The 13,870-nt window shown below is 33.4% G+C and overlaps 1 protein-coding gene across 5 annotated transcripts in view; it reads right to left on the bottom strand.

The window, feature by feature from the left end:
- USP9X (ubiquitin specific peptidase 9 X-linked) overlaps positions 1 to 13,870 on the bottom strand; it is a 116,931-nt gene that overhangs the window by 60,801 nt on the left and 42,260 nt on the right. For 3 of the 5 annotated variants that reach the window (XM_027533634.1, XM_027533637.1, XM_027533635.1), the window contains exons 6-14: positions 12,965 to 13,183; positions 10,346 to 10,461; positions 9,895 to 10,146; positions 9,684 to 9,822; positions 7,860 to 8,012; positions 6,661 to 6,765; positions 4,105 to 4,311; positions 2,628 to 2,764; positions 1,330 to 1,478 (exon numbers count right to left, since the gene is read on the bottom strand). In XM_027533634.1, coding sequence (XP_027389435.1) covers positions 1,330 to 1,478; positions 2,628 to 2,764; positions 4,105 to 4,311; positions 6,661 to 6,765; positions 7,860 to 8,012; positions 9,684 to 9,822; positions 9,895 to 10,146; positions 10,346 to 10,461; positions 12,965 to 13,183 — 1,477 coding nt within the window. The remainder of the gene's footprint in view (positions 1 to 1,329; positions 1,479 to 2,627; positions 2,765 to 4,104; positions 4,312 to 6,660; positions 6,766 to 7,859; positions 8,013 to 9,683; positions 9,823 to 9,894; positions 10,147 to 10,345; positions 10,462 to 12,964; positions 13,184 to 13,870) is intronic. The other 2 variants (XM_027533638.1, XM_027533636.1) reach the window with 1 other exon arrangement.

Here is a 13,870-nt window from a genome sequence, read left to right as displayed (position 1 = left end):
CTGCATTAGCTTCTGTTGAGGGCACTGTACCAGAAAGAGGAGGTGACATCATAATGAAGAATCAATTACATTAAACTAAGCTTATACCTCTCTCAGATTTTGTTTGACACATGCAAACATGTCCAAAATGTTGGCTGCATTCATATATTGCCATGATTCTTCTAGCATGCTACTTAGAAGGAACTAAGAAATGAAACAATAAAAGATCACTGCCCGGTGCCTATCAGTTGCCTGATGCTTAGATTGCTTATGCTCAGAGTGGTAAATGGAAGACAGTCAACAAAATCAGCTCAGGTATCTGAGAGCTGCTTCATTTTTCAATTATGTTTACCTGAATTTTATATGGGAATGTATGTATGTACCTGAAGTGTTAAGGAAAATTATCCTTGCAATGTGTAAGAGCCTTTGTTGGAATTTTATTCAACAATGCCAACAATCTAAATCTTCAAATAATAGAGGTATGAGAAATATCCTCATTTTTAATACATATATTGGCTTCTGCAGACTCTTAATATGTTAAAGGAGAGGTATGTTCAATATCCATTATGTTAATTCTACCTCTCTGGTAATATAAAGTTTTCTTTCTGTGGCTATGGGGACCAACTTCAACCTACAAGAAAGTTTGGGGGTTTATTTTGGAGCCTATGAATTTGGTGTAAGACAGAGGAATATGTACCAACAACCCATCTGCACTCTAGCACACACATTCAGACACAACTGTCGTCTGAATTGAAACAGAGCTCCATATATGGCAGGCGCTTAAAAACTGCCTGTTGACACCACAGAAATCACCTGAACACGTTAAAACAAATTCACACTTTGAAATCCAATGTAAAATGTGGACTCTAGTAGTCTCGGATCTCATAAACTTTCAATTAATAAAGTCTGAAGAACTTATGAGAGACAGACTTAGGATTACAAAAGAACTATGGTATTTGGAAGAATAGACTTTAAAAAGATAAAGGTGGTGGTAGGAAGGAAACACAGGATGGAACCAAGTCAGGTACATACCTAGAAAGGTAACAAACAATTGTAGTAGAGGCGGCAGAGCTCCCAGGCAGGGAAGAAAAAGAAATCAATTTAAGAAGGAGAGTAAGAAAGGCAAGCGCTTACTAAAGAGCCTTGAACTGCTGGCCTGGAGTTTAGGGTGTGTAAGATTCAGAAGTAAAAGAAGGTCACAAGCTCATAAAGGAACACAATTTATAAAACCAACTACCTTGCATCTTTAAAAATATATCTGTTGTCACTTCTACGGTAACTGATTAAAAAAAAGCTGGGAAGGGAAACTGCTGTGATTTCCCATAGCTCATGTTAGCTTACAATACATACCTCTAGCATACAGCCTCATGCTTTCCATGTAAGTTGCAAGGTTTTCTGCTACCAAAGTAACTAGGGCATGATTGTGCTGAAGTTGATTGATTAAGTCATGGCGATAGAATACATGGGGACTTCGCTGAGTTTGACTGAAACGAGAAGAACTTAACAATATAATTAGGCAATTAAATGCTGCTGTAATCAAAAGAGCTTATATAATCTAAATTCTTAGCTCCTAATTTAAAAACTTAAAATGGTTTCCTTCGTAACAGAATTAACTTGGCCATTTACTTTAATGATAATATTAAGCAATTTAAAAGAAAACAATCAATGCCTCAAAAATAAGACATTAATTCCATTATTCTTACTTTATACAAAAACTATGCATTAATATTTTCCAATTCACACCATGGGAAAAATCAATGATTGATGTCTTCTTCTATACTATATATAGTAGTACCTAGGTGCTTCTAACTTTACATGATTATCAGAGTTATAAAACAGAAACATTTCTTGTAACATTAGCACTACGAAGATTTATGTTGTAATTGTAGTGGAGATTTAATCAAAGAAAGGGCTTTCATTAAAATTTTATTAGCCAAAGTACAGAATTCTCTCTTATTTCTAGCAAGTATGCCAATGTACTTTCAGTGGCGTGTTTTCTGTCTATTAATGTCATTCCTCATTTCATTTTGTCCCTCTTGCTTTGTTTGCCTTTTCACCAGTATCTATGCTAATCCATTAATTTTTCTTTCTTACAGATGTTATCTTTCCATGATCGGTTCACTCTGAAATAGTTAATGTTTTATTGACTTTGAAATGTCATACTATGTAAGTCTTCACAGTAAAATAAATCTACTGGTTTTTTAAATAGTTAATTTTTAAAGTTAATTTCAAATATTAGATTGCATGTATGTTTAAATGATGAAAGATGACAAGGTACAGTTTGAAAATACTTTTTTTCTGATTTATTTTAGCTAAATTTCTGTTAAATAGCCAACTTTAAATATCTTACATGCCAAACTTTAGTTACTGAAATAATTTGTTCTTGGACTTTCTGGTTATATGAACTGAATAGACAACATGAAGGCGGTATTATCACCTCTATTCTGATACTTATCACTAAATTCTGTCTTCTTCGTCAGTAAAATCAAAGAAGTGGATGTGATAAAGGAATCCTCTTTTGTTTGAATTTAGTGTGTAAGCTTCCTGTCACCCTACTCTAGTTTTCTTAAAACCTGGTTTCACCAAACAATGTTTCTTTTCAGTAAAATATGTAATTAAAAATATTGAAATTTTCTGTTAAGTCTTACCTCAAATTCTGAGGTGCTTCACCAAACAAACTACAAATTTCTCTAATTTGTTTCAGTGCAGGAATCACCCATTTGTCATTTGTACGAAGCTCTTCTATAAAGCGATCTATCCACTGTATCTTCTGTGTGTCACGGTCCTTAAGAAACAATTGCAGTTTTTTATATAGGTCAATACTCAGAAGAATTCTACCTCCAAATTAGTTTGAGAATTACCAAATACAGCTCTTCTTGTAATACCAGCATCATTGCAGTAAAGAATTTAATAATAAAAAAAGCTGCTTTAAACATGCTTTTATTCCACATATACTACCAAAGCTCCTAAATACTATTATAAAAACTCAACATGACATGGATTCAGATATATCTACTGAAAGGTATTAAGCACCCTGACAGAAAGTTTGATTTTAAAAGTTGCCAGGAGGTAGGCATTTAAGCTTTATCCAATGTTTTAAGAGATTCTACCATATAATAAAAATCCAGCAAACATGTAACTCCAATTGCTACTCTGTATGGATTTGTTTTTACCATTGTTAAGAACACAGAAAATTTGTATTTTACCAAGGAAACAATGGTACAGCAACTGAATGAAAAAAATTCACCGAAAATAAAAATAAGGACATCTCCACATACACACAAGGAGAGAGATAGAAACAGTGATAAGCAATTAAAAACTAATGTTATAAAATAAAAACTATCTCCAAATATTTTTACTTCTCATACTTTATTTACTTTACTCCTTCCCTGAGTCCATAGTAATCAGAAATACAGGTTTGTGTACCTAAAAATTTAATAAAATGACTTTTGTGTTTGTGTGTTTAATGAAATAATTTAAACTCGAGGTTCTTATTATTTGATATGCCAAATACTTAATGAACTATCACAAGTATAGTTAAAAAACACCTACACCTGCTTGAACTCTTGGTTTTTCTCTAAATTTCAGTTCATCAGTACAGCAAATAGTTTTAACAAGCAGGAAAATTAGTTTTTCAGGAATATTCGTTTTATCATGAATTAAAAGATACACATGCTACAAGTTAAAATGCAGGGAAGTTGTATGACTTACTTATAGGGAAGGCACTACATGTTTTAGAGTTTAGGAAATTCTATTAATTTTTCTTAACTTCCCTAAGAAGCAAAGAAAACCTAACTTCTCTTACCTCTAAAGGCCATAATTAGCTTTAGTATCTTATGATCTACTTGAAACTGGTATTTAGCACCATACACCTGACATTACCACGACTTTGTAACTTATTTACACTGTCTTTCTACCAAGAAGACTAAAATGTTTTCAGATGATGCAGAAAATTTAAGACATAAGAGACAGAGGAAGGCAGACTTATATGAACCAAGTATGTCAATTCTTAAAGATCACTTCAAAAATAATGTCAGAAAAACCTAGAACTATTCTATATCTAAAAGCCATCCTCATCGTGAAAGAGAAAGGTCACAAAAAGTGAGCAAGACCGCACACCCTTACCTGGGAACAACTATAATCTAGTATTTTTATGTGGGCGCTGAGAGCCAGGTCCATGATGTCTACAGGCACATCATCACTATGGGCCAGATTCCAGAGGAGGTTCAACACTTTGTGTGCCATCACACCATCTTTGTCATCTTCTGCAAGACGACGTATCAGCTCAAGTAACTTTTCTCGCTGCTTTTTACTTGCATTTGTCCAACTGGCCTAGAAAATAAATTTTAAACGATATGGCAACAACACCTATTTATTCATCACTGCTTAAAAGTGTCACTAGATAAACAATATTCATCAGAGAAACAACACAGCTGAGCACAGAATTATTCAACTGGTATTTGAGCAATAAGATGACAGATATAAACTCCAAGAAAAATCAAAAAAATCTCCATTTACAGTTAAATACCATAGATCAGGGTTTCTCAGTCTTGGTATTACCAACATTTTGGACTAGCAAAACTGTTGTGGGGGGCTGTCCTGTGCACTCTAGGAAGTTTAACAGCACCCCTGGCCTCTACCCCACTAGAAGCCAGTAGCAACTCCTGCTTTTATCTGTGACAACCAAAAATACCTTCACCTATTGCCAAGTATCTCTGGGAAGCAGAAGAGCCTCCGGCTGAAAACTAATGCCTTAGATTCAGTCTGTCATTTGTACCTTTAAAATTATATTAAAAGATGTTAAAGACAACTTGATATACAAAAATATTCATAATAAATCAAAAAGCAATGTGCACTGCACACATTAAAAAAAAAAGTCTATAACAAAGTCTGTTATTATCTAAAAAGTTTCTAACTTACAGACATGATACAATGCTATTTCAATTTAGTAGAAGACTGGCCACTCATTTAAAAGTTCTAAAATAGAAAAGAAACAAAACAACCAAAAAACCCTCCCTAAAATACTACTTTTTAAACACCCGGTTTATATAATGGTGTGTGTGTGTGTGTCTGTGTGTATGCTCTAGTGGCACGTAGTGGGTAGAAACCAGGGACGCTGCTAAATAATATGAGGAAAGGTATATGTATAAAGTTGGTAATTGGTGGTTTATTGGAAAATAAACTGAAAGCAACCAAATGGCAAACAGCAGGATAATTAAGTAATTACAGAGGATTCTTTCAATGGAATTATTACACAGACATTAACAATGTGATAAATACAGGATATCTTGAAGTCAACTGGAATGCATACTTCTAATTCCTCCAAACCCCTTAAAATTATGAAAGGAATATGAGAAAGCTGCTAAGAATATGACTAAAATATTAGATTATATTACAATTAAGAATATTTTAAAGAGACCAGCAAGCATAATGTGCCTCCTAAAGGAAGAGCACACCACCACCTATGATATATACAGACTCCCAGGTCCTAGCAACTCAGAATTAATTGGTCTTGGATGGAAGCTAGTAATTGGTATTATTTTTTCTTCAACTGTGAAATACACATCAAGAAAGGTACAAACACACACACTGTAGTACAAATATAAACACCTATGTAACTATTACCCAGGATGAAAATAACAAATGGTAAGCAGCACTCCAGAAGCTAGCTGGGTCTATTTCTGAAGTTTATGTTCTATAAAGGTTTATGAATTCTTGTGTGTCTTCATTCCTTTCTTCAACCTTCTGTTCATTAGACTCATCCTTGTGGTTGAGTTGGTCATTCTCATTGTTATGTTTCATTACATGAACATTCCACCATTTATCCAACTTACATAGCAATTTTTTGCTAATACAAATAATTCTGCTGCAAATGTTGAATGTGTATACTGGTGCACATATGCATCAGTTCCTCTAGAGTATATATTCAGAAGTCAAACTGTCATGAAAATCTTAACCGTTTTCCAGAAACACCAAACTATTTTCCTAAGTGGCTGCAGGAACTTATGTTCCTATCAGCAGTCAGTATAACCTATTTTTAACAAGATACCTTCATGATCTTAGACCAGTTATTAACAGAATACCCCTTTGTGAACACTGCCATAGCGTCTTGTCTTCTTAATCCACAAATTCACTCATCACTTGGCTTTTAAAAACCCAATACTAGTAACTGGAGAGACCACTATACAATATGGCCTTAAAAAGTACATGACAGCACTAATGCAGATATGACAACAGGAGCTCTTGGGCTACACCGTATGAATTACAATTCCACAAAGTCCATGAATTACATTTCCAGCTGGCCTGTGCATATCACCCTAGACTACCAGGACTACCCACAGCAGGTAGTCCTTGCTGTTGACGATGTTTCATTGTAACCAATTATCTTTCCCTTCAGTCCTACAGAACCTATAATAAAAACACAAACTGCGAGGTTTGGAAAGGAATCCAAATTGATCACCTGAGTTTAAAAAAAAAAACAAAAAAAAAAGGTTCTTTATTTATAAGGGCTATTATTATAAAAAGTGCTCATTGAAAGAGAAAACAATGGTAAATTCTGTTACACCAGAAATCATTTAATAATTTCTATTTAAGTATTTACTGGGTAAGAATCATTCATAGATCTAATGAATTAATTCTATTAAAAATGAAACTGTACTACTAAACTACATTAATTATTACCTTAAAGCAATCAAAAAGATGATCAAGTTGCTCAGGAGAAAAATCCCATGCCAATTTCGCCAGTAGATCATGTACATTCTTCACAATGGCTTCATGCTTCCCTGCCTATGGAAAAAACAAACAAAATCAGAGCACACTAAAATCTAAACAGCAATAAGCAGGATATACTGTCTGTGAACACTATTAATTAATACAGTGTTCCCATCTCCATCTAACTGTGTAACCTAAGAAAATTCCTAATGTTTTAAATGTTTTACAACAGCCATCTAAAACCTGCCCACTTGATTTCCTGATATACACGGTTAATGTAGACTTTGCAAACACATGTTCACTTTTAGTACAGTTTACTGAATTTAACATGCCAATTTTAACAATGCAAATAGGAAAATAGTAAGGCACACCAGCGGTATTGTTTCAAAACTGGAACCAAAGTCAAAATTGAATGTTTTCTCAGCTTCTAAAGACTCAATAAGGGCTTCCCTGGTAGGCTCAGTGGTAAAGAATCAGCCTGAAATGCAGTAGACGTGAGTTCAATTCCTGTGTTGGGAAGATGCCCTGGAGAAGGAAATGGCAACCCACTCAAGTATTCTTGCCTGGGAAATCCCATGCAAAGAGGAGCCTGGTGGGCTACAAGTCCATGGGGCTGCAAAAGAGTCGGACACAACTGAGCGACTAAACAACAACAACAAACTCAATAAACAAAGCTTTGTAGTGTAGAACTCATCAATACTTCTCAAGTGCTCCATAAATAGAAAACATGTCATTAAGATAACCAAAGGAATCACACAGTTCCTATTTCTGAAACCAAAGATTACTTACCCTTCTAAAAACTATTAATCCTTTGTATTACAGGTTTTTATAAATAATCTAGTGATTTAACTCTCCTGACACTAGAGTTCTTTAAGTATATGAAGAAATCAATTATAGATGTCTTATACTCTTTCCATAGACATTTCTCATTATTTTACTGTTTGTCTCTTATTTAAAACCTACAAATTGCTGACCTTTACCAAATATATACAGTAGATGACGGACTATTTTTATTTTAAAAATATTACTGGCTATTTCCAAAAGATTCTTGACAGGACTTTCAAACAATGTTAAGTCTTCATTCCATTTCACTACAACTACTTCATTTTCTTTAGTTTTTAGCATGTTTCTTTTTACAAATCAAATAACCACCATCTTAAAGTCCTTACCTGTGCTGCCCAGATATTATCAAGATCTTGTAAGGTCAGGGCTTTTTCTTTGATGACAAAACGAAGAATCTTCTCTAGCTTTTCCACATACTGTGGTTGATGAAGACTATCTCGCAAGACTATGGACAAAATATTGTTCTGCTGTATCCATTCCTAAAAAGAATTCAAAAACTTGTCTCAAAGCTTTCAAAAATATATACATAAAGTATTGCTCACACTTGTAAGCATTAGTAGGAATTTAAAAACTCACAAAATATAATGTACTAATGTTAACACATTTATGTGTTTTGATACAAAATTATGAAAAAAAAAAATCACAACTTCATGGAACTTAATTTTGCACAAACAGAAATGCTTCCATGAATTAAAAATAGTGAATTCATTAAAAAATTTTACTCTAGCATTTACTCAGAAAATTATTGCTTAAATGTAGCAATCACCAATGGTTTAAGTATGGTAGGTATAAGACCCATTTTAGGATTTACATTTTTTATACCAGTTTTTATTTGGATAAAAGGTACTTTTTTATTTTGCTCTTATTTATTATCCAACTACAATATTATTGTTTATCTATTAGCTTGTTTAATCTTAACAATCCTAATGAGGGCTATACTGCCCTATTACAGAAAAATAAACAGGCTCAGTAGTGTTGGAACCAGAAACTGAATCAAGGCTATAGGCTTCCTAAGTCTGAACACTATGCTATATTGCTTGACAGGCATTTATTTAATATTTAAGCCAATAAAAGAAAACTAACTCATGATATAATACAAAATCATAGCCCACACTATATGATTTTATAGTATTCAACTTAATGAGAATAAAAACTATATAGCCCCAAAACATGTTAGAGAAAGAAGTACACTTCTCAGCTAGTAAAGGTCCATTTTTACTTCTAATCTGTTATAGGCATGTATTTTTGAAGAACACAATGAAAATGTGGCAATATCAATTTGCTACAGAAGTTCGTAAACACTTAATGCCATTTTCTGTATTCATCTAGGCTTTGTAGCAGCTCAAGGACCAGAATAAGACCTCAGACCACACTGAGTAGCTCTGTGCTAGACCTCCCACAAGGCGATCAGACAAATAACATACCCCAAACCAGAAGGCTACCACCTGACCCCCTAACACAGGGCCAATATCAAGGCATCCTCCACATACCATACCTTTTCTCACATTCTAATCATTATCTTCTTTTACAGTTCTTTTACAGATGTCTCCTCAGTACTCAGACAGTATGCACTGAGGTTATGCAACCAATATTTAAGGGGCATTCTTATTCATTTTTAAACTGTAAGTATGCAAGCATCTATGGTAAATAAAATTTCCTAAACTTTCAACATCAAAATAATAGAAACGCAAGTACATAAGTGAAGTCCTTACAATTATGATAAAACATTAACTCATGTGTTTCTTATTCCAGTAATTTTACTTCCTAGTTTAAAATCTTTAAGTGGAATTCATCAAACGAATAGGTCACTTCATTCAATAGGTACCAGATACTACCCAATCACCTTTCTTTACTCAATTTCAACTCCTACCCAGCTAATAATTACTTCAGAACGCCTACATTCAGCAGTAAGTTTATCAAAGATGTGCTAAGCTACCCATTATCATCAAATAATTATATATCACCAAAAATACCAAATAATAAACCACGTTACTTACAAAAAGTTCTCAGGATTAACAGTTACAAATTGATCCAAACATCTCCCAAATGCAAAATTTTCTTTAAAATGCTAATATTACTAACTTTAAGTAGAGCTATGGTTTTTGCCTTAGACAGATTCTTATTCATGAAATTAGAATCAAAGGACTTACTGCCATTCGTTCAGCTGTGAGCCATTCTTCCTCCTCAGGGTTACCATGCCGATGGGTGTAGTATGATACACTAGATATCACCTTATTAACCTCATTAAGTGCATTCATTTTTCCATTGAAAGAAGAAATTTGCAATAATCTATAAGAGAATTTAAGTGTTAAATATGATTCTAAAATTCACATAAATTATTTCAAGAGGTAAATATCTTACCTAAGTATCATTTTTAACCTAAATATTTCTAAGTTTTTTACAGTTTCTTCTTGTCCTGGAACTCTTGAAGCTAAATTTTTCAAAGATTTAATAATCATTGAAAGAGCATCATTTTTGGCTTCATTCTTTGCTTCTTTTTTCAGTTCTTCATCAGTTAAGTTTTCTAAAAACTGTGGAACCATTTCTATTACTGGAAGAAAGTACTTTTTCACCGTATGAAGAGTGAGAAACTCATAGCATTGTCCAAATGGTCTGAAACAAGACAGACAGAAATTTCTTTCAATATACAATTTCTTACAATCAACTAGGACTGAACTCAGACTATTTGTTTTTTTTAATCCAAGTTACCAGCTAAAGAAACCATATTTAAAAAAGGAAACTCAATTTTTACTAAGCAATTAAGTAGCAATTTCTAGAATGCACTGAAGATTCATTTTAAAACATAACTTACTTAATAAGGGCTGCAATTATTTGAACATTTAATGCTGATCCATTAATAAAACGATCATGCAAAATCTGGAATCCATTTAAAGTGCCGAATTTGTTGAGAAGATCCACTAGCCAACCCTGTAATACAGTTAATAAAAAAGTTAACTTCCTACTTTTGGAGAGAAAATGCTATCTGAAGTAATTTCTTAAACACGTTGAAAACAGGAAATGCAATAAAGGAAAATAATTATGTAAAATCATCTTTGAAAAAAAGACACAAAATATTGCATGTTGTTCACAGTAATCCTGCCTATGAGAGAAAAGCATAATTGGTAGTACAGATTAGACCATTAGGGCACAGCTGTTTGTTTGTCTCAATATAACTGGTGAACTGGAATTAGAAGCCATGCTTCCATCTCAAAGATCCCATCATGAGAAAACCTTATTATCTGAAGGTCTATTTTTAAAAATTTAAGAGGGTAAAAAGACTTTAAAAAAAGAAAGATTATTTGGTAACCTAAGATACCGTTTGAAATTTATTTTTTGTTGTAGCTGTGAATAACCATAAATACCCTTGAAACACAATAATCTTAAAGCCCAAGAGTGACCTATCCATTAAAAATGAATTCCTGGTATTCTGTTTGTTGCTCTTAATTAGAACATGCTGGATGATGCTTTGTTCTGACTTGTGAATATCCCCAGTTCTCATGTTAGAGGTACCACAATGCAATATAGTATCAATTACCTTTCAACCTCTTCCCTAAGAGACAACAAGTACAATGTAGCTGGGATAGGCAACAGTTTGTGTAGTTAAAAGCACGCCTATAGGTAAAATTCGGAGAAGGCAATGGCATCCCACTCCAGTACCCTTGCCTGGAAAATCCCATGGATGGAGGAGCCTGGTAGGCTGCAGTCCATGGGGTCGCTAAGAGTCGGACACAACTGAGCGACTTCACTTTCACTTTTCACTTTCATGCATTGGAGAAGGAAATGGCAACCCACTCCAGTGTTCTTGCCTGGAGAATCCCAGGGACGGGGGAGCCTGGTGGGCTGCCGTCTATGGGGTCGCACAGAGTCGGACACGACTGAAGCGACTTAGCATAGCATAGCATAGGTAAAATTAAAAACAAGTCAATAGCTTATATAGATAAAAGAATCAAGTGTATTTAAAAAAGAATCAAGTGTATTTAGAACAGCTTTCTATTCCTTGCCTTCTAAAAGGCTACATTTTGGAAGTCCCTAAGGGAAGAAAAACAAAGGGGGGTGGGGGTGGGGAGGAAGGGGCACTTTCTATATTAGGTCTTAAGCAAAAGTCATTTCTACAACTATTTAAAAACAAAAAACAATGTTCAGGACACAGGAAAAATGCCAAGTATTAGATAATGCTTTAAAGAAACACTATGGCAGTTTTGATATGATTTTTATGAGACTCTAAATCAATTAAATTCTCAAATAAATCAACTACCATATTTCTATGTAAGTTCATTATAATATTTTCCTTTTTATTTGGCCTTAAAAGGCTAAATGAAAACAATGAAAAATCTGAGCGTTTAATTCACCAGGTCCCTTCTGGCATTCAGCAATTCAAAGAAAGTACATACTTATTATGTAATGTATTTTTATTTCTCCAGTAACCAGAATGGGACTATTAGGCTGATATACTCAACAGTTATTAAATATATATAGCATATTATATATATGTGCACAAAGTAAAAATCAGTCTAAAGTTAATCTCATATGTTTTTAGTTGCAATGTAGATTTAAGCAATTAGAAATACTCAAAAACTAGTAATACTCAAAAAAAGCTAGGCTTCAAAGAAAGATACATAAAAAAATCTTCAACTCGAAGCCATCCTAAATCAAGTTGTCCCCTCTGAGACTCTTGCAGATTATTGTTGACTATAGAGCAAAAAATTAATTAAAAAAAAAAATACAGGTATATTTTGGAGATTGTCATTATTTAAATACTGATTTACTCAAAAACAAGCCTGAAGCGGCAACAATATGAATCTCAGGACAAATCAGAAAATCTTAGCTCAATATAATCAATATACTTTGATGACTTCCACTTTCAACAGAATAAACCAAATATTTTAAATTCAAATTTTCCTGTTTAAAAAAAAAAATAAGGTCAAATTTAAAAAATGTCTTAAATTCTAAAATTTAAAAACTGTATATGGTTAATTATTTAATATTTATTAGAATATAGTTAGGCACTCATTTTTAAACGTACATTATATTTATGCTGGTATAGAAAATTTACACTGGAGGACTTTTACATTTTTAATTGATATTTGTCAGCTTTGCTATTTTGCTTTCATTTGTATTTTATATTGTTTTATGACACATTAGACAGGCCTCAAAGAAATAATCTACTCCACCCTTACTGAAAAGGAAAAACATGTTCTGTTCCATACTAACCCAAATTATGACTATTTCCCAAGAGACTGGGCAAAAGACAATTGGACTAACTATACAGAGAAAGCCAAAAATATTTTTATATTAAAAAATAATAATAACAATGCAAAAGCTATATGAAATAACTCTACCCCATGCTACCAGGAGGTTAAGATCATTTAAAGTTCTGTAGCAGAGCAGAACAACTGTAACATTTAACTTTGAAAACAACAAATCAACACACTTTTGGCGATCGAGGGTCTGGAGAACGAGCAAAGAGTTCATCTTCAGGCAACTGAACATTTGAGGAAACGGATTCACATGGACGTGTACCATTGTAGATATGGAATTTGCAATGAGGATTTAAGGCCATGGAGAGAAGTTCTAGAAGTGGAAACCAATCTTGGGACAACTTGGCCACACATAGTTCCACCAGGCGATGAGTATTGTTGATAATACACCTCTGTTATATAAAAGGAAGGTAATTAATGAGATAAAGAATTCCGAACAGAAATATCTTCCAATCTTAATTAATTATATTTTAATAATTATCCTTCAGTTGTTCGATACTGATCATCTGAGTTATGTTTATCTTTACTAATATTGGGATCAAATTGATATATCAAAAAAGAAATTAGGGAGGTGAGAGAGAGGTTCAAGAGGGAGGGGACATGTGTACCTATGGCAGAAACCAACACAATATTGTAAAGCAATTATCCTTCAATTAAAAATAAATTTAAAAAAGCAATTAGCATTTACTTTATAAATTATATAGTATCTACTTTCAAGAACCATTTGCAATGGCTTACAAAATGAAGTAGGCACTGCTCTGTGTCCCCAGACAAGATGCACATTACCACTGCTTCCTCCCTGTAATTTTTAAACTGGAGGCAACAACTCTAAAATCTAAGCAATGTAGAAATATCCAAGATGGAGTAGGTTTGCTATCTAAACCTCAATGCAAAAGTCTGGTACTACTCCCAAAGCTTCCATTTCATACTCAAAAACTCACAATTTGTGACCATATTTCCCTATAATAAACAAAAAACAGAAACTTGTAGTAATTACGGTACTTCAATCTAAAAATGCACATTTTTTTTCACTTTTTAAGATCTCTGGAATTTGGTTGTATCATATAATCATACATCAT

Source organism: Bos indicus x Bos taurus, chromosome X (assembly GCF_003369695.1).
Source record: "Bos indicus x Bos taurus breed Angus x Brahman F1 hybrid chromosome X, Bos_hybrid_MaternalHap_v2.0, whole genome shotgun sequence".
Taxonomy (NCBI): domain Eukaryota; kingdom Metazoa; phylum Chordata; class Mammalia; order Artiodactyla; family Bovidae; genus Bos; species Bos indicus x Bos taurus.
This window is presented reverse-complemented; position numbering and strand designations above follow the sequence as displayed.